We start from the raw sequence: 25,614 nt of genomic DNA on the forward strand, positions 1-25,614 counted from the left end.
CTCTTGAGGTTGAAAGCAGATGCAGTGAGGGAGTGTAGTCTGGGAAGAGTCCTGAGGGCCAGATGGAGCACCCTGGAGGGCCACATGTAATCCCTGAGCCTGAGATTCCCTACCCATGCACTGGAATGTGACAGAAAGCTGGGAGAGTGGGAAGGATTGTTGGCAGCTAGTGTGTGTGTATACACAAAATACACTGTAAGGATATGCCCGGTTGCCATAGGCGACAAGGAATTCCTTAAAGGCAATTGGGCCGACTGTTGCAGGAAGGATGGAGCATTCTGTCCCTCTTCTGCACCTGGCATGGAAACAAAGAAGGCAGCCAGATGGGGGAAGTCCTCTCCACCATATCCAGAACACCAAGCTGTTGCAGAAGCAGCAGATAACGCCATCATTCCTCTGCCAGACTCCAGCAGGCTAGTAATTTTTGTGGGAGATCAAATATATATACAGTATGATCATGTCTTCCACAGGGGTTCTGTTCTGGGGGTGGTGCGAATAGGCAAAAATGTGTTTCTGCACCAGGAAAACCCAACACATTAGAGCTATCCACCTTGCGTACAGTTAATTTGTGAGATTTCAACCAGCCAGCTTTCAACCAAACAAGTTTGAAATTACACAAGTTCATTGCATACATACTATGTGTGATTCATATTAATATTCTAAATCATCCATTGGCTCTGTGGGTATACAAGAGTCTTTATGTAAATGCAGAGTCAGGAACAGCTGTTGTGCAACCCCCTACAAGCTCCATCACTCATGGAGATGTCCCAAACCTTTTGTCAGCAGGTTATTACATAAGGGGAAGGAGCCTTCTTCCCCATAGTGAGATGACTGGCTGGATCCATCACCCTGGCACACACCCACACACCCCGAACCACTATCACAACAGCAAACTTACCCTGTGCACATGCCCTATTAAATTTTATGTGCAATAGTAAAGTGCTTTTTTAGAAGCCTGGAACTTTCAGAACTCAACACCTGAAAGGAAGCTGCTTCTGGGGTGTGTGGGGAAACACCCTGAAACAATTCAATTGCTGCCTCCAAAGTCAAAAAACAGGGAGAGAATAAAAACACTGGCAAGTGTTATGGAGAACTGTCTTTGTCAGCATCAATTTATTATTGAGCATTTGTTGGGTCTCTCTGCTTCCACTCCAGCCTGCTGCTGAATTGCTGGTATGCCCTGCAGTCTGCTCTAAGGATGAAGGGCTGGAGGATGCTGGAAAGAGAGAACAAGGGAGAGATTATGTCTAAGCCCTTCCCTCTTCCCTCCCTCCTCCTTCTGTCAGGAGGACCACACTGACAGCCCTCCAGGGAGGAAAAGCGGAGAGAGGGAGAATACAGACTTTGTCTCTCTTTTCAGTTGCCCAAGAAGATTCAGGGATGCCTTCCAAGTCTTTGAAAGGGTCTTTGAGTGAGGGAGTCAGTCTATAAAGGAGAGAGAGAATATCAAGAAGCAGATGCTGGCCAAGAGCAATTTTATTACATCCATGGAACCAGGGCAACAAATGTGCTTTGATGATTCTCCATCACCCAGGAATGGCAACAATTCCTCGCAATGTGTTCTGCTCTTGCTGCTGGGGAGACAGTTGACCCGGACACAGCCCGTGTTTAGCGCAGTAAGTAACTTTGCGAAACTTCGTTCTGGAATGCTGTCAGCCTGCGCCGGGATGGATGGCAAGCCGGAGGCAGAGAGGAATAAGACTGGAGGGGTTTTGTGCTTACTCCCCATCAGCTCCAAACCTCTACAAAGGGGTTTGCTTCTCAGCATTGTATGTGTAATTGGTTTCGCGTGATGTCTACTTGAAGGGGAGGGGGGGACATGTGTGTATTTAGCAATAATGAGACAGAATTCCAGCGGCAGGCGGTGTCTGTGAAAAGGAGAGGATGAACACCAACCTCAGCCCCACAGTCTGCAATATGGGGATATTGATATTTGGTCTACCTTACAGGGCTGTTGTACAGGTCATAAGATAATTTGTGTGAAGAAATCAAATGCATACATCGTTGCTGTTTCAGCTTATGGTGGGGGGACATATGCTAACTTTCAGCTTCCTCCTATGCTTTTCATGATTCACAGCAGCTCACCAACTGTAAAACTTCAGGCTTCTCTGATTTTCTATTTGCTTTTGTTGCATCCATGGTAAAATGTGGAAAGGGCATGTTGTAGCTCAGTGACAGAGCATCTGCTTTGCATGCAGAAGGTCCCATGTTCAATCTCTGGCATCTCCAAGTAGAGCTGCAGTGGGGACCTTCTGGACTGAAATCCTGGAAAGCAGCTGCCAGTCAGTGTCAACAGTACTGAGCTAGATGGACAAATAGTCTGACCCAGTATAGAGGAAGCTTCTGGACTCCCTGTGAATGTGAAATGGAACCAGTCTGTGGATGCTCAAGAGAATCCTGTTAGACACTTGTCAAACCCTTGAGAAGTTATTCACTTATATGTTATTGCCGTTTCTGCTTCTCTCTCTTTTGGGGGTGTGCAAATGTGTATAACTTTAAAACATCATCAACAGAAGAGCAACATTTAGAACTTCCAGCTAAGATGGACAGCCTTTGTAAGCACTGCTGCCTGTTCTCTTAGGACAGACAAACTGCCATCATGTTAATTAATCCCTGAGAGTATCCTAGGTACCGCTGTACTACCTAGAAGGATTTCTTGCTGAAATGTCATCATTCAATGAAGTTGATTTGCAGCAGATTCAGGGCAGGCAAAAATAAATCCTGCCCATATAAACATGATTAACTTATGGAATAGGGATCTAGTGAGGTGGGGGAGGGGAAGTGCTTAGATTTATTTTATTTTATTAGGATTAGACAAACTCAGGATGAGTTGGTCAGCCAAAAGCTTTTGGGCTTGATAGTTAAATAGAACTTTCACATCCAGAGGCACCGTGTCTCTGAATACGAAAGGATGAGGACAAGCCAAAGAAGAAGACATCACCTGCATGTCCTGCTGGAGGCATCTTACTGGTCTCTGCTGGAAAGTACAGGATTGTAAAGTTGGAAGAGACCTCAGGGGTCATTTATTCCAACCCCTTGCAATACAGGAATCACAACTAAAGAATTCCTGGCAGATGGCCTTCCAGGCAGATGGAAGGAGAGTCTACCACCTTCTAAGGTAGTCTATTCCATTGTCAAATAGCTCATACCATCAAAAAGGTCATCCTAATGTTTAATCAGACTCTCCTTTCTTGTAATTTGAACCCTTTGGTTCGGGTCCTTCCCTCTAGAGCAGCAGAAGACAAGCTTGCTCCATCTTCCATGGGACAGCCCTTCAGATGTTTGAAGATGGCTATCATATCACCTGTCAGCCTTCTCTCCTCCAGGTTAAACATCCCCAGCTTCCTCAGCCATTCCTCATAAGCCTCGGTTTCCAGACCCTTTGCCATCTTGGTTCTCCTCCACTGCACACATTCCAGCTTGTCTATATCCTGGACCCAGGCAAGACTTTGGGCTTGATCCCAGCAGGGCACTGCAAAACTTCTGTTCACACTACAGGAGTGGCTTCTCCACCAGGGTGTTATTGAGGAGGACTTCAATATATAAGCAGATTTGAAGGTTATACATCAAGTTTTCCCAGGAATGAGCTTTGATTGAATCCAGTGGCTACCCCTCTTTTTTTATAAAAAAATTAGAATGTGTCAGCAGAAACAGCTAAGGTGTGCCATAAACAAAGGGTGTGGGACCTTTTTCAACCTGAGGGATGCATTCCCTGCATTCTGAAGGTAGCTTCTGGGCAACTTCCCAAGGGCTACATGCCAGTGGTGGGTGGAGCCAAAGGCAAAAGTGGGTGGAGCAATGGATGTGAAATTTACCTCAGTGCAGAAGGCTAGTTTCTGGACACACCCACATATCCCTCTCTATCCTCCGTCCAGGCAAGTAAGAAGAATTGCCAGAGGACACACTCCAGCCAGACAAAAGCACTTAAGGCTGTAAAACCAGGCTAGTGAGAGGGTATGGCTCGTGTGTGGTCTGTGGAGAGTCCCGAGGGCCTGATAGAGAGGCCCAGCAGGGCCTGAGATCCCCAATCCCTCCTTGTAAATAAAGGGGTATTTTGTTGTTGGATTTTATTTGTTTGCAAACTGTCCTGGCATTTCTTGTTGAAAAGAAAGCTGGTATTAACATTTCAACAACAACAACAACTGGTTAGGAGAGACAGATGCTTTTGCTCATGAAGCACATAGCCAAACTGTGGAACTGACTTCAACAGGAGGAAAAGATGGCCACCAGCTAGGGTAGTTTTAACAGAAGATTGGAAAAATTGGGGCTGCTAGTACAATAGCTATGTTGTGCTTCTGTTGTCGGAGGCAGTATGCCTCTGAATATAAGTTGCTGGAAATCATAGGAGTGGATAGTGCTCTTGTGCTTGGGTCCTGCTTATAAGTTGTTCACAGAAACCTGGGTGAACAGGATGCTGGACTAGATGGGCTATTAGCCTGATCCAGCAGGGCTCTTCTTATGTTATTGTGTTCCTCATCTCACAATGGTCATGATCCTGTCTCTGTTTTCCCTCCCATTTCCACCTCCCTAGCCAGCTTGGCTCTGATGCTGCTTCTGTGCTGGAGCTCCAGTGACAACCCTCAGAGATGCCTATTCTCTCTGGAGGCAGTGACCACGACTACAGCTACAATTCCTGCACTTCCTTGAACCACCTGTTTCCCATCTCAGTGGTCGAGACTCCCCCCGCCAAAGGGGTCCACTACCAACGGGCCCAGAGGATTTACCACCCAGATCGGCTCGGGACAGTCGATCTGAAGAGGGAGATCATGGTCAACGTTGGCGGCATCAAGTACCTGTTGCCCTGGAGCACCTTGGACGAGTTCCCCGCATCCCGGCTGAGCAAGCTGAAGTTCTGCAGCAGCTACGAAGAGATAATCCAGCTGTGTGATGACTACGATGAAGACACGCAAGAGTTTTTCTTCGACCGGAACCCCAACGTTTTTGGGGTGATTGTCAGCTTCCTCGCGGCAGGGAAACTGATGCTCCTCCGCGACACCTGTGCCTTGTCCTTCCAGGAGGAGCTGAAGTACTGGGGGATCGAGGAGTCCAACTTGGAGAACTGCTGCTTCCGGAAGCTCTTCCAGAAAGCTGAGGAGCTGGCCGAGGTGCGCAGAGAGGAGGAGATGCAGATGAGCAAAGTGACGGCCTGCGTCCTGGAAGAGGAGACCAAATTTGGCCAGTTTATGACCAAGCTGAGGGACATGGTGGAAAACCCCCGGTCGGGCCTCCCGGGGAAAATCTTTGCTTGCCTCTCCATCCTCTTTGTGGCCACCACAGCGATAAGCCTTTGTGTCAGCACCATGCCGGACTTAAGGGAAGAAGAAGACAGGGTGAGTAAGCCCCTGTTTTGTATTTATGTTCTCCTTCCACTGTCACAGGCAGATGCTGGGAGTTCTTAGGTTTCCTAAGTGGGGAAAGTGTCGTTCCATGCAGAAGAATCATAGCTCAGTGGTAGAGTATCGGCTTTGCGCGCAGTTTCAATTCTTTCCATTTCCAGGTATGGCAGGGAGAGCTGCTTCTGGCTAGTGTAGGCGGTACTGAGCTATATGGACCAAAGACGGTTGCTGTGTTCCTACCACCCTGCTTGTGGGCAATGCATAGAACTCCCTCCCACAGAAGGGAGTGATGCCCACCAACTCAGATGGCTTTTAAAGAGGACTGGATAAATTAATGGAGGAATGAAGCTATCAATGGCCACTAGCCTCTATTATGTCTCCATGGTCAGAGGGAGTAATGCTTCTGCGTGCCGGTTGCTGGAAACCACAAGATGAGAGTATGCTCTTGTGTTCAGGTCCTGCTTGCGGGTTTCCTGCAGGCATCTGTCTGGCCACAGTGAGAGCAGGATGCTGGACTAGAAGGGCCTTTGGCCTGATCTAGCACGGCCCTTCTTCTGTTCCTATTACCATAAATATCACCAGTTATATTACATCTGCAGACCTATGTTACATCATGATATTCTGCAGCCAACACTGCATGCCTGCGTTTGGACTAATTCACTCATGCATTTTCCTCTCTTTTGCTTTTGAGTATTGTACCCTTATTGCCTATGCACACAGGTTCAACTGTCCCCATGTATGTATAATGCTATGTCTAATGAATATGCATATGGATGGGGATGGGCATTGTGATAGCATGCTCCACTTGCATATAGCTACATATAAGGGGGTAGGGGATTTCTCTAGGTGATTGGGTTCCCTGCTTCTTTTTTCACTGAGTCACCTTGGGCCACTCACCAACTCTCACTCTAACCTGCCTTAAAGGGTTGTGAGAAGGTGCGATATAAATACAAAACCAAGAAAACGAACAAACACAGATCTCTTGGTCCAGGGTCAACACTCTAGCCACTGCACCAGGCAGGTTCTCTGCTAATTTTATGGGTTTGTTGTGGTAAAGTACTTCTTGGGAAAGTGTCCTATCTGTCAAGAGTGGTTCCTAAGTGTGGAAGTGTGTGTGTGTAGGCAGAATTATGCCCAGCATGAAGACAAATCTTGTTTTTCTAGGGGGTGGGGGAATGAGGTGGTCCAGTGGGGAAATGATCAAATGGTTCATCAATGTATGTTAGAATGAGTGGTTCAACTTTCGCGGATTAGCAATAGGGTTTAATTTGAAATGAAGGTTGCTAGTAAGCTCAGTTCAGAGCAAGCTCAGAAACTGTGAAATGAGAGAGTAACACTTTTGCATATTCTAACTGGCTGGTTGGGAAGGAAATCATTCCTGCCTCTGCTAAACACCTTTTCACAAACACCATTTGAATTGTACAGGAACACAGAATAGAACTACCAAACCTATAAACCACTCCTTGGAGAACAAATCTATTTGCACACAGCAGTGCCTCTGAGTATGTATAGGGTGCCCTTTCATCACCAATGAATCCGTCAAGCCACTGAGATTGGGCAAGATTCCTTAGACAGGGCTTGTGGATGCCTTAAGCAATTATTGGTTTTGCATTTGATTGTTTGTTTGCAAATAAATGTTAAATGTAAAGGAAGCCAGTCCATTCACTACTGGCTATATTGCCAATTTTATTTTTTTTAGAAAACAATCTCGAAAAAATGTATGTTCTTTGTATTAAAAGGAATGAAAAAGGCTACAGTTGACCGTCGTTCCCTCCAACTGTATTTATTGTTACATTGATTCTTTTAAAGCCATTAGTATTCACTAATATTTTCTGCAAAAAAGTATTTTTAAAATAAAAAAAACCCTAAGAAAAGCCAATTAAAGTTTTGGCAAAATCTTTCTTTCTTTCTTTCTTTCTTTCTTTCTGAACAGCACATGTTTACTCAGACGTAAGTCCCTTTCTGTTCAGTTAGGGTTGCCAGGCCCAGACATAGCCAGCAATTGGCTGTTGGAAACAACTTTGGGCAAAACTAAAAAAAAAAGCTCAACAACAACTTTGCCCCTCTCCCCGAAAACAAAAGCTCAACAACTTTGCCCACAATATGGCAACCCTAGTTCAATGCACCTACTCCCAAGAAAGCATATTTAGGAATGCAACCTTTGCCTTTTAAAGTGCCAGAATATTCTTTGTAGTTCAATCAGTGTTGTTTTTCAGTTTGATCCAAAGCACATTTGCTGAGAAGTTAGTATTATGGAGGCTTTCTGGGAGGCTGAGCAAGGAATGCCCACAAGGTTCTCTAAACATACCTATGTGGTGCAGTGGTTTCGTTTTGGCACACAAACCTCCACCATGGAGAATCTGTGAAAATCCAGCAGTTGTTGGGCTCCAGCTCCCATCAGCCTGCAACCAGCATGTCCAAGGGGCAGGGATGATGAGAGTTGTAGTACAACAACAACTGGAAGGCCATTAGTTCGCGATCCTCACTGTTTCCTAACAGAGAATCTGGTCTCTCTCTTTATCACTTGAGTATTTTGAAATAGACTTTAGTGGTATTTTGAAATAGACTCCAGCAGCAGAGGAGTAGAAGTAATAATAATAAGAATTCTGACCCTCACCATCTGCCTTTAAGGTACCTGGAGAGAGCAATCTTATAAGATACACTGAAGTCATCATTGATGCATGAATACATTGGTGCGATGTGTATCAAAATAACCACATGGACACCACCACTACCACCAAAACAGTGTTTATAAAGATGTGCACATAAAGATATCTACACCTTCCTACAAGGCATGCAAAATAATATCTGTGTCAAATGCACAAAACTGGTGATAAAGAGAGAGGAGAAAATGAGCTGCCACCTATGCGCGATCACAGTATTGCTGCATCATGTGAATTAATGCAGAATAGTTAATATCCCACTCCCATTGCGCCAACCTGTACTTAAAACCACAGACAAGCAAATCAGAATCACCTTCCTAAGGTAGTCAGCTGATCACAAACACTCCCCAACCCCACAAAAGCACAAGGACAGGGCTGGTTAAGAGCAGCCTAAGATGCAACTTTTGGGAAATTTCATGATGCAGAGAAAAGCAACATCACTTCCTAATGCCCTCAGATCAAATAATGGTTGAAGGCAGTGCTGTAGCAGCTGGTTCATAGACACCTTGGAAGCTGCCTTACACCACTGTTCCCTCTAGCACAGAAGGCCCACACTGACTGGCAGTGACTCTCTAGGGTTTCAGATGGGGAACTCTCCCAGCTCTAGCAGGAGATGCTGCTGGGGATTGAACCCGGGACCTCCTGCATGCAAAGCAGATGCTCAACCACTGAGCTAAGGTTCAAAAGCTAGAAACTGTACTTCACAAAGAACTCTAGAATGCTGGTTTAAAAACATCCTTCTTCTTTTTGCCAGTCTTCTGTCGCTTTGTGTGTTTGAATCGGAGAATCATAAAAGAACCTCAAGGTCATCGTCTCTCCAGTGCTGATGCAGGGAATCCCTTGCTGCAACAATCCTGCTGGGTGGCCTTCCAGCCTCTGATTAAAAAACCTCAAATGCAGGAGAGTCCATCACCTTTTGAGACAGTTTATTCCACTGTCAAATAGCTCATACTGTCAGGAAGTCCTCCCCCTCTAAAGCTGGAGTGGGGAACCTTTTTCAGCACTGCAGTTGCATTCCTTTGTGGGCAACATTGGGGGGGGGCATCCTGCAGAGGAGAGCCAAGGCAAAAAGTGGGTAGCCCCGCTCCTGGCGTGTGGGCCCTGGAAGGCTGCTCAGAAGGAAATGTGGTCCTTAGGCTGTAAAATGCTGAGCTTCAGTGAACCGGAGGTCTGACTCAGTAAAGCAACTAATCGTGAACTCAATGAGGCTGAAATCTGTGCACTGCTTTAAAGATGAATTATAACACCAAAGAGGCACAGAAATCCTTTGCAAAGCTTTTTCCTAGCATATGATTCAGATCAGTTAGATGCCTAGCTAGCTTGTGACATCCTAAGGACAAATGAGGCATGTCAGTTTATGGCCAATGTATGCTGTTTTGTAGCCCATGTCGCATCAGCCCAAGAGGTGGAAAGCCTCGTGGAACTCAGGCAGACTACTCGTCTGGAGTAAACACGTGTAGGATTAATATCTGCCCATTGTGGTGGGGCTTAGGGATGACTGTGGTAAGCAAAAACAAAATAAAGGAGAACATAGCTTCACTGTGTATGTCATTAATTTACTTCTCCCCGCTTTTACTATGCATCATGCGGTACAACCAGTACAACTGTTTCCACATTTTAGCGCACTGTGGGAGGTGTGAAACAGAAAAAAGGCTGCTTGATTGCCTGACAAGTCATTCAAAGCCATGCTGGATGCAACTGCACCAATGGCCTGCAATGGAGTTTGGCATCTCTCAGTGAAAACTGTGGACCAGAGGCAGGGAAGGCTGGTTTTCAAAGAACTGGGTGACAATTATCTGTCTGTTTGTTACTTGCAATGGTATATCTCTGAATAGCAGAGGCTGGGAAACAGCCTGGGGAAGTGGTTTGAAACCAGTGTGTTGTGGCACCCTGGAGTGCTTTGAATGGTGGTCAGGGGTGCCATGGGCAACATTGTTCTCTGTCCCTCTTTCCTTTCCTCCATCCTCTGATGCCCTCTTGCATCTCTGCTTCCTAAAGGCTTGCATAGCTGTTGTTGCAGCAGCCCTGGCTACAAGCTCCCCGGGCATTGGGTGTCTCTGGGGCTAGCCAGGGGGTGCTTTCCAGGCCCTTGTGGGGCAGCGCTAGGTAGCACCTGTCTTTGGGTGCGGGGGGCAGCTCAGAGACCTGGGAGGCAGCAGCAGCTGTCCAGAGGACACCCAAGGAGAGGGAAGAGGAGAGGAGGCTGAGGAAATACTCCACAAGGGAGGATGTTCGAAAAGGGATGAGAAGCTGCCAGTTTTGCAGGCAAGGGGTGACATAACTGGGCTCCTGAGCCCCACAGGGGTGCTGCAGAACGACTGTAGCTGGTCAAGGGAGCCCGGGACCCAAAAGGTTGAAAACCTCTGACCTAGGGAGTGGCTTTTACCTTCATGTTCTGCTGATGGGCTTATGCAAATTATGTGGTTGCCAGCTGCAGGAAAGACAGTGCTGGACCAGATGGGCTTCTGCTCTGATCTAGCAGGGCTCTTCTTGTATTCTTACATGAATTAAGTTCAGTGTTAAGAGCTAAGAAAATGGCTTCACTTGTGCCAGACCTCCCTAGAGCATCAGGATGGAACTTATTTCAAATGTCAGGCCTTAACCCCAAAATGTGTCAAATGAGATGTTAATACGCTTCACTTTAGGGCTGTGAACTGATTGTTTGTGTGATTCTGTTTGGTTTTTTTTAAAAAGCTGGTTACTCATATGGTGACTAAGCAATCAAATTTCCATGCTACATAACAACTTGCACCATCAGATTAAGTTTCCACAGAAGCACAACTTTCATTTTTTTAAAATAATATTTATTAAAGATTTTCAAATATAGCAAAAAAAGAAAAACATCCAAATTAAAAACCTTATTTTCAATAGCATCTTTCCAGGACTTCCCCTCCCCTCCCCCTCTTGTATTCCAATTCTTTGAAATAAATTCAACAAATTCTTACCCCAAGTTTTAAAATTATTATCATTGTCCCAATTTAAAAATATTTTCCCATCCCCTAAAATCGACCTGTTCCCTTCCACGAGTTCCCCTCTTTAGTATACAATACAGATTAGAAAAAAAAAATAGAAAAAAGAATAAAATGTAATTTAACACCCTTTGGATTCCAAATTTCCCTCCCCCCTTTCCCGGTTGCGTTCCCAATGTCCATCAATGTCTACTGTCATCCTGGAGCTCCCACATCTAAGCCAGTCCACTTTGCCGTCTTTTGGTCATCTTTAGTTTCGAATGTCCAATCTTGGAAGGAGTCTGTCTCAAAAAGGTCCATTTTTTCCATCCAGATCTTTGTATTTAAGAGTAAAAACTCCAATTTTATTTCTTTAGACCTTTCAGATCTGGATGTCCCAAATGTTCCCACCTCCAACTTTGTCCAGTTCTTGTTATTCTTGTTGTTCTTGTTGGTCTCTCTCCTCCTTTTTTCCCCCCTGCTCTCCTGCACAAATGTTCTAATTCCAAAAGCTTCTAATTCCTCTGCAGAGGCTTTGTTATTCAGGAACGAAACATTACGTCAAGTCCCTTCCATTCTTCAATAGATAAATCTATTGTCTCCTTTAGTGTACAGACCTCTGTAGACAAAATAGTGTTCCATTTCTGCAGTTTCCCAGGAGATAAAAAGTCCTATCCAAATTCCATGCCAGCAATACTTGTAGTGTCCCTCAGCTCCTCTAGAAAGATTATAGTAACTCAGTTTCCTTCCCGATCACACCCAACAGTCAAAGTAACTTATTATTCCTTGTTTTAAACAATTTATATCCAATTTGTAACAAATGTAACCAGCAAAGTCCTCGTAACAAAGTTCTCTTTTTGTTCTTCCGCTTTGACAGCTCCTTTGACAGCTGTCAAAACCTCTATTTCTCCTCTCCCGGCTCGCTCCCGGGGTTTCGGGGGGGGGGGTTGCATTTTAATTCACATTCCACTTTTCTCCTCCAGCCCAGTCTTGTAATTTTCCATCGTGAAATTAATGACTTTATCAAAATAAGGTTGCACTCGATCTTAGTTGTCAAGTCCTTTGCTTTAACTCCTCTACAACAGGGGGGAGGCTGACTTCCTTTTTGCACCTCCCCCGCTCGCTCCGAATTTTTTTAAATTTTTTTTCCCCTTTTTAATCCAAGTTCCAATTACTCACGGGTTGTTCTTTTAAGTCCAAATTTTCAATGGAAGAAGCCAGCGCTCTCCGTCGAATGGCATGCGGCTTCACTCGGCAGGGAAAGCGGAGGACTCATAGCACCCCCCCGTCACCCGCTCCGTAGCCTTTAAAAAGCCTCCTTCGCTGGTCGGGGGAGCGCAAACGGTGCCTGCCGAGTCACCATGCCCATGGGTTTCAGCGCCCATGGTTTTTGAGGGTCCCCGCGTCGCCGGCGCGGTAGGACCCAGCCCCTGCCGAGCAGGCTCCCTCCGGAGCTCGGAGGGAGTCCGCCATTCGGCGATGGCGCCAACCCGGAAGTGCAGAAGCACAACTTTCATTGGGTGTGCAGCTTTTCTTTTTAGACTGAGGGAGGGAAGACCCAGAGCTCCTGAACCTAAATCCCCACCACCCACTATTCAGTCTTTTAATTCTCTCCTCACAAAAAAAGTAGGTTGTAATAAGGCTGTTTTTCAATGCAAACACATATGCCTTGGGTCTGATTTTTTTCAGGGGTGGTGGTGGGAGGGTTTAAAACTAAGCAAGCCGTCTGCAACATGTCTTCTGCTGTGGAAGCAGCAAATAACTATCTTTTACAAAAGGGAAAAGTGCAAACAAGCACCCAGGATATTTGTGCAGTGCCATGGGTCAATTTGTTGAGCAGGTCAGAATCCTTTTAATCCAGGGGCTTTAGCACTGTGCTTTGCCTCTCCCCCAGCATTCCCACCCACCATAATATTTCTGGGTTGTTATCCCAAATGCACAGGGTAATTTAAAAATGAGAGAGAAGAGGGATGATTCATCATCATCATCATCAACATCACCACCATAGGAAAATCATCAGAAACAACACATTACTTTTAAGATTGAAACACTTATCTTTGATTGTTTGCACTGAGACCATAGTTGGATTAACTGTAGTACACATAAGTTTCCCTTAATGGGGCAACTAACAAACAAGGGAGAGGGGAAAATAGCACTGAGAAAATGGTTTAGCACCATCCCTTGGTCCTCTGACTGGAATGCATCCCAAATGAAACAACCAAAGACCCCATTTCACTGCTTATTGGGAGTTGAAATTTGCCACAGCAAGGTTTTAAGAACATAAGAAGAGTCCCACAGGATCAGACCAAAGACACATCTAGTCCAGTACCGTGGTCTCACAGTGGCCAACCAGATGCCTTAATGGGACCTGTTCTTATGTTCCTAAACTGCTTTATCGCAAGTCAGACCAATTTGTCCATCTAGATCACTATTATTTACATTGACTGACAGTGACTCCCCAGCATGCCTTTACTTTGGTGCATTTAAATGTTCTTCTATCAGTAGTACTGGAGGGGAGGTTCCAAAAAATATCCTCTTGTCAATGTAAATGCTCCTGTGAATCTGGAGAGGTAGAACCAATATATCTGGTTCTTATGTACTGTTCCTTTTTTTACAAGGTATGTAAGATTTTTCTGAATCCCTTTTAGGGGAGTCCCAGGATGATTGGATGTATTTTATGCCTTTTTGCTCCTTTCAGATCAGAAAGCTTCCTCCTCTTCCAGGGTGGCTAAATATTGTGATGCTGCACTGGGGACTAATTTAAGAAAACTTATAATTGTGCTTTCTATGTCTGGAATTTTATACCATGACACAGTTACTAATCGTTTTATTGTTATGGTTTCTCTATTTTATTCTGTTTGAGGAATGTTTGAGGGAATTGGATCTTTAGGTGGGATTGGTGCAGGTTCCAGGCTCTGGAGCAGGAGAAAGACTCTCCTCCCTGAAAGAGAGGGGAGTGGTTGTGGGCGGGAGCCCGAACACCGCTCCTAGCAGGGGGCATTGCCCCCTGTCTCCAGCTCCCCTGGCTGGCACTCACGCCCCCCCCGGTGGCCGTCCAACCAGGTGCCATGGGGGGGCGTGTCCAGCAGCCTTTATGCTGCAGTGCCAGCCTCTCTCCCCAGCCTCATTTCTCTTCGTCGTCCTGTGCGAGTCACCCACCCTCCACTCCCTTTGAGTTAGGGCTTAGGTCATTGGCCTTGCTATGGACCTTAGGTTGGTCGCCCCAGTTGCCCGGGGGGCCTGGTAGGAGTTTTTCCATTTGGCATTAAGCTTTTTGGTTTTTTCGCCTACCTCGTAGCAATCGTCACAACTTTTTGTGGTATTGGTGGGTAGGTTAGGCATTGGAATAATGTGTTGTGGTGTGTCGAAGTGCTAGGTGTGGCCATCGCCTATGCCTTCAATTTCTAGGGGTATTCCGTTAAAGGAATCTGGCGGTCGTGTATTCCGTCCGAAGCCTGCTTGGCGGGAGGCCATGGCACGACCCTCGGTGACATCAGGGGTGAGCCTATAGTTGGATTAGCATCAACAGGTGATGAACCCCTGGTGAATAAACCCACTTGTTTCGCGATCCAATGCCTAAGCCAATACCTTTTCATTGCTGTAATCAATAAAGTTGTGGCCTTTTCTAGCCCATTAACCTTATATCACGTGTCCCTGTGTCTTCATTTCACTTCGCGGGGTTCGGGTCCTCGAACCACAAAATAAGTTTTCTCCATCCTCCATGTGGCAGCCCCTTAGATATTTGAAGATGGCCATCAAATCTCCTCTCAGTCTCCTCTTTAACAGGCTAAACATACTCAGTGCCTTCAACCATTCCTCATAAGGCTTGATTTCCAGACCCTTGATCATTTTGGTTGCCCTTCTCTGCACACATTCCAGCTTGTACATGAGGATGAGACCATAAAATGAATGGAAAGTCGATTTCGCCTCTCTACTATCTTTGGTCACAGATGGTTAAACCATCCAGTCTCATCCTGCTCCTGTAATCACCATTTAGTAACATATTGGCTGGTGCCATGCCAATTCTCCGTCAGCCATTATTTTTTTTTGGATCTTAGCATGTGCTGCTATTACAAAACCTGTGAAACTCTGGAATAGCCTTCCAAAACAGTCTTGGTGACCGGGGTTGGGGAGGAAGATACTTGTTAAGTTTCAAAACCAAAGCCTTTCTTCCCTGCTTACAAATGACATTTCTTTTATGTTCAGAGGGTAGTTATCAAGGTCAGGAATATATGTGTATTGAGACTGCTGAGCTGACTACTGTATTGCTCAGGGACTGCATTCCAGGTGAGCATCATTGGGTGCTTGCTATCAGTGATGTGTAGCACTGCTGACCATCTCATTGCAGAACCTTGAGCTGAAGTTTCATCCTACTGTTTCTCCAAGGATCTCAGGGCAGTGCACACAGACCTTTGGACAACAGTCCTGTAAGGTGGACTTGTTACTAGTCTTAGAGAGACATTGACTGGTCCATGATCATGTAGCAGGTGTCCTGGTAATGTGGGGATTTGAAGCCAAGTCTATCTGGTCATAGTCAAGCATGCTAGTTGCTACACAACAAGGTCTCTCATCTATCTTTCAAATATCTGCCCTTCTGGCCTTACCTACTTACTCATATCTCTATCACTGCCACCACCTAAAAATGCCCACTGAAGAGTGCTCAGAATATTGTTTTTGCTTAAGTGCATCATATATATATATAGAGAGAGAGAGAGAGAGAGGTTAGTACCACTTCAAATTCATAGCCACACGTTCTTTGGAGGAGGCAGTTGTATAATAGTGCTATGCTGAAATCTGTAACACCCATTTCTCAGAGGTTTTCATCTATAAAAGAGGCTTCCATTTGTCTGCCTCATTCTCTTAAGTTTCTTTAGAACCTCAAGATGGGCAAGGGTGGTATGTGTGAGTGTGTTTTCTTTCATCCCATTTCTACCCATTTCCCCAGTGCTCTGCACCCTCCCCAGCTTCCCACACTTCCTGATCTGAAAAAGCCCTGTGAAAGGAGCTCCTTTACGATGCCTTCTTGTGGGCTTTGATTGAAAGTGAAGGAACCAGGGAAGGCTGCAGAGCAAAGAACCCTGGTCCAATGATTTGCAGAACAAAAGAGAGAAGACACTCACAGGCACCACCTGGCCACCTCAAAAGTAAGGTCAGTGCACGTGCACACGAACATGAATGCACACACACACAAAGAGAAACACCCCCTACCCTTGAGAAGTTCACCAAAATATTTTCTCCCCATTGATAATTTCCGAATGCAATTTCTTTTCTCATTAACTTGATGGAGACCAGTGGGGGGGGGGGGCTGCAGGAGACATTTTTGGCACAGTGCTACTGAATAACCTTTGCTGTTAAATGGTATGACTGAACAATACCTTCTCAGTGATCCATAAGGGAATGTTAGAATTCTCTCTGAGCATATCCAGATTCATTATTCAATGAAGAGGAGGGATTCAGGGTTGCCCACAAAAGTCTTCGTGGTTAAATGATATTGGCTTACAACCACATATTCAAAGGCCAAAGTGACCTATTGGAGGTACTTAATTTTTTCCATTTCTGTTCTCAAGTTCTCACCTTGGACAGTTTGATTTAACTAGAGCCTGGGCTTAAGTATTCAAACAAAAGCAGCAATGCAGGAAAAGTGACTCAGCAATCCTCCTGGCAGCAATGCAGTCAGGGGATTTGAACAGCTCTCACTTGTAAGAGGGTTGAGGACAAGGCAGATACAAAATGCCTAAATGGTAGAAGGTTCCTCCCCTGCCTGCCTTTCTTCTAGGCAAGGAATTATCACAAGCCACCTCTTGTTAGAAACTGGATTCAATGGGTTTGCAACTTCACCCAATTAGCTGGTCAGTTACAAACATTGGTTAACCACAAAGTGCCTTCCATAAATCATTCAGCCACTTGCACCTTTTGAAAATTATTTCTGTATTATGTGCATGCACCACAACTTCATTGCCTTAAAGACAAGGGCCACATCAGCATCCACAACTAATAGAAATAAAACATCCAATATATACCAACAAAAAGCGCTGTCAGACTGTGGGTTGTATGAGCAATGGTGGCTACTGAGACTCATAGGAAGTGGCAGGGATCACAGCACATGGGAAGCTGCTGAACTGGTGGCCTAATAAATCTATAATAAATAATAACAAGGTAAAATGGGTTGTTCCTATATCCCTTTTATATGCAGGCATTTTTCCAGAAGGAGAGTCATGTAAAGATCCAAATGTAGCAGATGGCTGGTAGGAGGGTGAGTCATGAGATCAAGAGATGTTTATTATCTACTCTGAGTCTTGGGAGCCCTGGGAATTGGGGAGCCCTAGGAACTGACATTATACACATTCCCCTCTAATATAATGTATTTTTGCACACATTGTTGTGTTGAAGAACTGTGCCATAAAATTCAGAGAAGTGTGAATTTCAAAGGATATCTATGTTTTGTGGGTTGCGCATTGGTTCAAGAAATGTGAGTGAGATAGCTTCTCATTAAAATGCAAACAAAACTTCTCCCTCATCACTAGGACTGGGTAACACACACGGTGTACATTACAGCCTCTGTTGTATTTTTCTGATTTTTTTTTTTTAACTGAGAGAGATGTCCATTCATTCTGACCTCTTTCTTTTCCCCTTCCATACGCAGGGCGAATGTTCCCAAAAGTGCTATTACATCTTCATCATTGAGACCATCTGCGTGGCTTGGTTCTCCCTGGAGTTCTGCCTCCGATTCATCCAGGCCAAGAGCAAATGTCAGTTTTTCAAAGGTCCTCTGAACATCATCGACTTCTTGGCCATCTCCCCATATTATGCATCCCTCATTGTGCTGGATGACGAGCCCACTGGGAAAGACAGCAGGCCAAGCGGGAGCTCGTACCTCGAGAAGGTGGGCTTGGTGCTACGGGTCTTACGTGCCTTGAGGATACTGTATGTCATGCGCCTTGCTAGGCACTCTTTGGGATTGCAGACTTTGGGCCTCACCGTCCGGAGGAGTGCAAGAGAGTTTGGCCTGCTCTTGCTCTTCCTGTGTGTAGCCGTCACCCTCTTTTCCCCCCTGGTCTACCTTGCAGAGAACGAATCTGGGAAGATCCTGGAGTTTACCAGCATCCCTGCCTCTTACTGGTGGGCTATCATCTCTATGACTACAGTGGGCTACGGGGACATGGTACCCAGGAGTGTCCCGGGCCAGATGGTTGCCCTAAGCAGCATCCTGAGTGGGATACTCATTATGGCTTTCCCAGCCACCTCCATATTCCACACATTCTCCCACTCCTACTCCGAGCTGAGGAGGGAGCATGAGCGGCTACAGTCCCGAATCATGAGGCTAAAGAACGCCAACACTTCTGGTGAGAGTGACACACTGAACGAGAGTGAAAGCTTCACTACGGATGCAACTGGCTCACCCATCAAGTACATCTACAAAGGATAATGAACATCCTGCTGCAAACTAATAATAATCTGTGTACTGTAATGCACAAAGCAAAGCAGTTAGCCCAAGGCTTGCAATTCGCCATTTTCAAATGCAATTGCTTCTGCAAAAGTCTGCCCGGGTGAAGCTTAAAGCACATTGCTGAGAACAGTAACAAACAATGCTCAGGCAGTACCGTCAATGGCAGGGAGGGTCTGGGGTACTAAAGAGTGCTGATGATGTTAGGAGCCCCACGTAGGAGTCTGGCTTACAGGCTGAGCGAGACATACACCAAGCTGTGGCCCTATACTAGATCAGGGGTGGGAAACCCTTTTTCCAGCCCAAGGGCCATGTTCCTTCATAGGAGACCTCCTGGAGGCCACATGCCAGGGGTGGGTGGGGCCAGGGCAAAAAGTGGGTGGAAACAGAGACAAGGGTGAACAGGGCCGGGTGCAATAGTAGACGGAACAACAGTTGTGTGACTCTTTGCCTCTGTACAATAGGCTGTGTTCCAATCATGCAAAAGCCAAAGGTTTCTACATGTGCACATCTCTACCAGGAGAAACTAGAGGCTTTATCAAAGTTAAAGGGCATATTTTGGCCAGGTAAAAGCACTTCAGGGGTGTGTGGAGTGGGTTGGTGTGGAGTGTGTGAGGGACAGAGAGGGGAGCATTTTGAGAGCTAGATAGAGAGGTATCCCCTACCCCTAGGATAGGTGGTGATGCATCTTTTCACCAGGTATAAGCGTGAGACAACTAACCCATCATGAAGGCTAGCTGAGCAAGACGGCACTCTTCATGAAAGGCTTCCTTACATTAAGGGAGAATGATAATGAGCAAACCAAATGAACAAGACCCTAGAATGCCTTGAAAGACTTTTTGGATATTGACTTTTGACCTTTCCCTGCAAATCAGAGATTGTGTTTCATGTTTAAAATGAGTGCACAGCATCACACAGATCTTACCTTCCCAAAAATAAGTATGCACATTATCAGAGTTCCCAGTCTCAAGAGTTGCAAAGTCCAGTAATCAAGGCAAGTGGAAACATCATGCCAAACAAATAGACATGGAGAGAAAGACACTCCATTGTTAGGTTAGTACACGAGGTACCATTCATATCGTAGGATAGGCAGCCCACAGTGCAATAAAAGTAAGCTATCCTGACCCACTTTCCTGGGAGTAAGCCCCATTTAACTGAATGGGACTTACTCCTGAGTGGACACATGCATGATAGCACTGTAAAGAGACTGAACATGTGCAGTTAGAACTGGAGTGGTGAACATAGCCCAGAAGCCACATTTTCTGGTGGGCAACCATCTGGGGGCCACATGCCATAGGCATAAGCATAAATGGAAATTTTGACTTGGTATAGCAGGCTAGTTTTTACACACATGTGCACCCCTCCATCCAGGCAAGTGGGAAGCATGCTCAGAATTCAAGGATACATTCTGGCCAGGCAAACACACTCAAGGAGAGTGCAAAACAGGGGCTGTATGGAGTTGTTGTTAGGGAGGGGTGTTTGACCTGGGAAGAATACCAAGGGCTAGACAGAGAGGGGTGGTGCATTTGACTCCCAGGCCTGATATTTCCCATCCATGAGTCCAAGAGAGGTTACATAAGAATGCAAGACAGATCCTGTTGGATCATACCAAAAGTCTATCCAGTCTTGCATTCTGTTACTCAGTGTGGACCACCAGAGAAGCCCAGAAGCCATCTCCTTTTCCTGCTCTCACACCCCAGTTGTTATTTGGTGGCATACTAACTGCCGAGTCTATCACGGCTAACACCCTCTGATTGATAGCTTAGTCTCCAATCATTTGTCCAATTGCCCATAAATTAATGGCATGCCATGTGAATAAGTCCTTTCTTGATCCTGTCCTGAACCTGCTGCCAATCAACATCATTGGCTGAACCAAATTCCATTTTTTATGGAAGGCCAGTCCTTCCATTAGGCAGAATGAGGCGGCCACCTGAAGCAGCTGATTTTGGCTGTCAGGAAAGGGCATCAAATGATTAGTTGTTTCATTTGTTTTATTAGTGCCAGGAAAGGGAGAGGAGCTTGTAGGATTTCCTGCCTCAAATGCCAAAATAACTTGGCTAGCCTTTGGTACTATGCGCCTTGACTTAATGTCTTGATCCAGTCCTGGGGAGAGGGAGAAAAAATTACACTGCACCAGGCACCAATTTGTAAATTTTACCAGCAGTCACTCTGGTTAAGAGGGCTTTACACAGAACTTATATCCAAGAGCTAGATCAGGCACCAATCATACGATGACGCCTGCCTTATCGCAAGTCAAATTATTGTTCCATCTAGTCCAGTCATGTCTTCATTGATAGAGGCATCCCTACCATTAGGCTGAAGGGGGTAGCTGCTCAGGTGGCATAAATGTTGAAGGATAGAGTTGTGTGCTACATGTCTTGCACTGTAGTTCACAGCTAGCCTACTGCTGTGGTGGGTGCTGTCCGGTCATCAGTGCTGAAATAGGATTCAGCTACCAGTCTAGTTGGCTTTGTAACATGGACTTGAGCCTTGGAGGATTGCTTTCTTGCCATTCATCTCAGATGGCAGAATGTATTGGGTCAGCCCTGGCTCTGACTGGCAGAGGATTTCCAAGGTCAGCCCAGCTTCCTACAATCCTTTAACTCAGCGGTAGTCAACCTTTTTTATACCTACCACCCACTAATGCATTTTTCTTGATGGTAAAATTTCCTTACCGTCCACCAGTGCTTGATGGAAGGAGGATTCAGCTTGTGCTGTAGAACCCCCTACTGCCCACCTAGAATCCTGAAACGCCCACTAATGGGTGGTAGGGATCAGGTTGACAACCCCTGCTTTAACTAATGATACTAGAGACTGAAGCTGAATGCAAAGCTTGTGGTCTACAGCTCTTGTGTCATCTACAAAGCCCCAGAAAACCCAGGAGGAGAAGGCAGGAAATCTTTACAGCAGGTATAGGGATACCCGTGGCCCTGGGAAAGTGGTCAAAGTTCAAGGGCAAATATCTTGACTTATATACAGAAGGTCCCAGGTTTGGTCCGTGGCATCTTCAAGTAGGGCTAGGGGAGACCTCTAAGCCTGAAATCCTCTGCCACTCATTGTAGACAAAGCTGAGCTAAGATGGGCCATTGGACTGACTTGGGATATGGCAACTTCCTAGATATATCTTCCTAGGCAGATATTGTTGAATGCCAACTCTCACTAACCCCAGCCAGCATGGCCAATGGACATGCACGTTGTTGCCCAACAGCCCCTGGAGGAGCACAGGCTCTCCTTCCTGGCTTTATAGTTCCTCAGCTCTTGACTCTGATAGTTGGCAGTTGACATCTCAGTTGATTCCAGTTCCATTGTTGATGGTGCAAGAGTCCTGCCCAAGCCCAATGAAGGGCATGCATGCAGCAGGAGCATTTGGCGGATGGCACCCTAAGCCCTCTGCCAACTTTCACATCATGTTGATTAAATAAGTGACAAACTACAACAAGGCCCCCATTTTGGGAGAGACAGAAAGGGGCAGCAGTGGGACACTTTTGCTTATTTCAGCTGTACAGGCTCTTTGTAGTTGCCTCTGACTTTCCAATGCCCTTTACAGCCATCCGTGACATCAAAGCACTGGAACAGGTTCACATAGAACTTATATATCTTGGCCATTTATAAAATGCTGAGCACTGAGCATATCAAAGAGCTCTCGATGATGCATTTCTGCATCCTTGAAGCCAAAGGCACAAAACACCCATATGCGGAAGCTTTTAAACCTCCTGCAGTCAACTGATCTGTATCTGTATAAGGACTGCACAACAAATGACTTGCTTAGCACTCGGGTTTAAGGAAGAAAATAATAGAGAGCGCTTTGACATGCAGCCTGCCCTCCATAAACTTTTTACACTAGCAAACAATTTTTCTTACATATAATTTGTTGAGATAATGAAGAAAGAATTTTAAAAAGAAATGTCTTGTTTATCTGAACTGTGATAACATCTTGCATTGTAAAGGAAGTATTTTGTAAAGGAAATAAATGTCCCAGATGAAGGCTTTTCAATAATATTAACATTTAGTACCATGCTTTCAATTGTTTGAAGTCTTTCACCTGCATTTTCTTCTTAGAATCTTTGCAGCAACTCCATAACAGAGGTTTGGGGAAACTGCTGCCCTCCAGATGTTGCTGGACTCCAACTCCCATCAGCCTCTGCCAGTATGGCTAATGGCCAGAGATGATGGGAGCTCTAGTACAACAATTTCTGGGGAGGCACAGGTTTCCCAGCTCTGCTGTAAAGTAAGTGTCGCCATACTGCAGACGGGGGAAATAAGGCAGAGAGTGACTTATCTAAGACCTCTTCCCTGGGAAATGATGCATCTTGTCTCCAAAGCACACTCATGTACAGTGCGTGAACATCAAGGTGGTAGGCAGCACACAGCCTGCCATTTCACATGTTGTTTGAATCTCTTCTTTCTTTTCTTTTTTGATAACAGATTGTTGAGCCATTTTGTTTTTCTGGCATATCTTTAATCAAAAGAACAAACAGCCTCTTGGCTTTTAAGCTAGCAAAGAGAGCAGGCTACCGCAGAGGAAATGAACACAGCGACTTCAGCAATGAGTAAGGGTGTGGGGGTTTCAGCCAGTCTCCTTGGCATGGAAACAGGAGTGTTACACAAGTGGGTCTCTATTTTCATCTGTGATGTGTTGGAGGCTGTTGACTCGCTCATAGTAATGCAGTCCCATCTCATGATGAAGAAGATACTCACTGTCCAGATGAAGAAGATACTCACTCTCCAAATGCTTTTCCCCCTGCAATCCAGCCTTCTTCTTCTGTCACCTGAGAAGCACTGGGGGAAATAATGGTGAGTGGATCGTAGGAGGCTGTGAAGGCCACCAACTTGGATAGCTTTGAAAAAGGATTAGATGAATTAATGGAGAAGAAGGCTATCAATGGCTACTAGCCATAATGACTATGCTCTGCCTTTCACAGTTGGAGGCAGTAATGCTTCTGAATACTACTTGCTGGAAATCACAGGATGGGAGAGTGCTCTTGTGCTCAAGTCCTGCTTGTGAGTTTTCCACAGGCATCCAGTTGGCCACTTTAAGAACAGGATGCTGGAGGAGATGGGACACTGCTCTGATCCAGCTGGGCTCTTCTTAGGTTCTTATCACTTACTGAAAATGTGCAGCAGTTACGTAAATTAAATAAAATGTGCAAGTTAATTGCACACATCCAAACAATATGGCATGTAGTTTGCCCCTATTTATCATGACCAACAAGAAATAAGCATGAATGGTGTCAGAAGGAAAATATCTCAATGGGGCTAAAGCATTGAACTAGAGTTTCTGGCTTCTTTTCAATATGTTGATTCCATCAGCCTCCATTTGGTGAGTTCAGACTGTGCTCTGGTGCTTCTTTTCTTAGATTCCCTCTTTCATGCTGTTTCCCCTTTCTTCTTCCAGAAAGAAGCAATATGTTGAAAGGAACATTTAGTTCTTCTTGTGTAATTTAATTCTGCCTGGTACAGACAGTTATCGTTGGCAGATATTGGATCGGCCAAGTACCACTGCTCACATAATTTCATGACCATATTTAATTAAAAGAGCAGTTTAGGTGCCTGGCAAGCAGCCTCACTTAGCTTAAAGGCACTTTTTGTTGCATCAACTTCAGGGATGCTTTCCCCATATTTTTTTAAGCCAATGAAGTCCTCCCAAAAGTCTCTACAACATCTTAAACTGGAGAGTGGGAACAGAGTTGACTTAAACAACTTTGATCCTGCATGCCTCAAAGTCTACCTTATCTCCTGGGTTTGGCCTGAAAGCACTGACAAAATGCCAATGTAATGTAGTGGTTAGAAACCTCTGGCCTGAGAGTGTAATTAGACCTAATTTGGCCCATAATGTCATTTCCTCCAAACCACACCCACCTGCTGCATATTTGATGTAATATATGGTGCCAAGTGCAATGCAGGTAAAGATGCAACTCCCTGTCCAAAAGTAGGGTTTTCAGCTGCTGTTGATCAGTTGATTGGCAGTGTCTGGTTTTTGCCTGTGCAGTTTGATTTTAACTGTATGGGTAATGGAAGCAGAACTGATTGGTGGTGGCAGGGCTGATCAGTAGCAGGGCTGATCAGCTATTCAGTGGCACCTGCAAACCCTGCTTTTGGAAGGGAGCCATCATATGCTGATTGTGCCTGCACATTCCTTAGCCTTTGCCTGCCACTCCTGCACTATCTCAGTATGAGGGAGTGGCTCTTAGATCATCCTCAGTCTCTCTGGATGAGTCCCCTGCAGCTTCTCCTGCTCTACAACCACAGAGGAACACACATATGCAGAACTGGCTACAGGCTCTTTAAAGGCAGCAGTCCCAGGGTGTACAGCCAATAGGTATGGTCAATATCTCAGGCAGCAGGAAAAACTAGGAGCTGACCATGGTTTTGATTTGCCCATTCTTGCCTTAAGAGACTCTGGCAACTGCTACCACTTCCCCAGCAAAGTCCCAGCACAACATGATACTCAATTCAATAAAGCTTTGCTTTAGCCCTGTGCAGTTACTATAATCAATGTGTGTGGGGTAGGTCATCATCTGACTGTGCTCCCCACCCCTTTGGAATGTCCAGTATCTGCAAATTGGTTGTCCAGTAGCACCTTAAAGGTAAAGGGACACCTGACCATTAGGTCCAATTGCGGACAACTCTGGGGTTGCGGTGCTCATCTCACTTTATTGGCAAAGGGAGGCAGCGTACAGCTTCCGGGTCATGTGGCCAGCATGACTAAGCCGCTTCTGGTGAACCAGAGCAGCACACAGAAATGCCGTTTATCTTCCCACTGGAGTGGGACCTATTTATCTATCTATTTATCTTGCACTTTGACATGCTTTCGAACTGCTAGGTTGGCAGGAGCAGGGACCAAGCAACGGGAGCTCACCCCGTCGTGGGGATTCGAACCACTGACCTTCTGAACGGCAAGCCCTAGGCTCTGTGGTTTATTTTTTAATTTTTTTTAAAAAAATAATATTTATTACTTTTAAACCTTACAAAAAAGAAAAAGGAAAAGGAAAAGTTGTTTAACAGCAATGCCACTTCACTCCGTGAAAGAAGCAGTCAATTCGAAGCACCGCACCACTCACCCCACATCGCTCCGGATCCCCGAAACCGGGTCTCCCCGCGAGTAGGGGAGGCACAAAAGGTGCCAGCTGAATCCCACGTTCACAGGCTTCTCCCGCCTGTGATTTTTAGTGGGTTTCCGCCTTCGCCGTGGCAGCCAGACCCTGATTTCCACGGGGCTAATT

General features: G+C 45.6%; 1 protein-coding gene and 1 long non-coding RNA gene across 3 annotated transcripts; one reads left to right on the forward strand and one right to left on the reverse strand.

Annotated features, from left to right (window-relative positions):
- Window positions 1–1,083: 1,083 nt before the first annotated feature.
- LOC309346513 lies at window positions 1,084–4,934 on the reverse strand. The gene is made up of 2 exons (XR_014158654.1): window positions 4,794–4,934; window positions 1,084–1,216 (listed from the first exon to the last, which is right to left on the reverse strand). It is a non-coding gene; the product is annotated as an uncharacterized lncRNA (long non-coding RNA).
- On the forward strand, window positions 1,230–19,683 carry KCNG4 (potassium voltage-gated channel modifier subfamily G member 4). 2 transcript variants are annotated; one of them, XM_081870253.1, is made up of 3 exons: window positions 1,230–1,616; window positions 4,532–5,330; window positions 17,591–19,683. In XM_081870253.1, exons 2-3 carry the CDS (start codon window positions 4,587–4,589, stop codon window positions 18,371–18,373), a joined length of 1,527 nt encoding a protein of 508 aa, XP_081726379.1. In that variant the 5' UTR covers window positions 1,230–1,616; window positions 4,532–4,586; the 3' UTR covers window positions 18,374–19,683. The 2 variants fall into 2 exon arrangements, with proteins under 2 accessions (XP_081726379.1, XP_081726380.1); XM_081870254.1 differs by having other exon boundaries at window positions 4,536–5,330.
- The last annotated feature ends 5,931 nt before the right edge of the window (window positions 19,684–25,614 follow it).

Source organism: Podarcis erhardii (assembly GCF_964252035.2).
Source record: "Podarcis erhardii genome assembly, chromosome: 7".
NCBI lineage: Eukaryota > Metazoa > Chordata > Lepidosauria > Squamata > Lacertidae > Podarcis > Podarcis erhardii.

Coding starts and splice junctions, on each gene's coding strand:
- KCNG4 (XM_081870253.1), top strand. CDS start 4,587: ATGCCTATTCTCTCTGGAGGCAGTGACCACGACTACAGCTACAATTCC. Junction 5,331..17,590: donor TAAGGGAAGAAGAAGACAGG/GTGAGTAAGCCC, acceptor TTCCATACGCAG/GGCGAATGTTCCCAAAAGTG.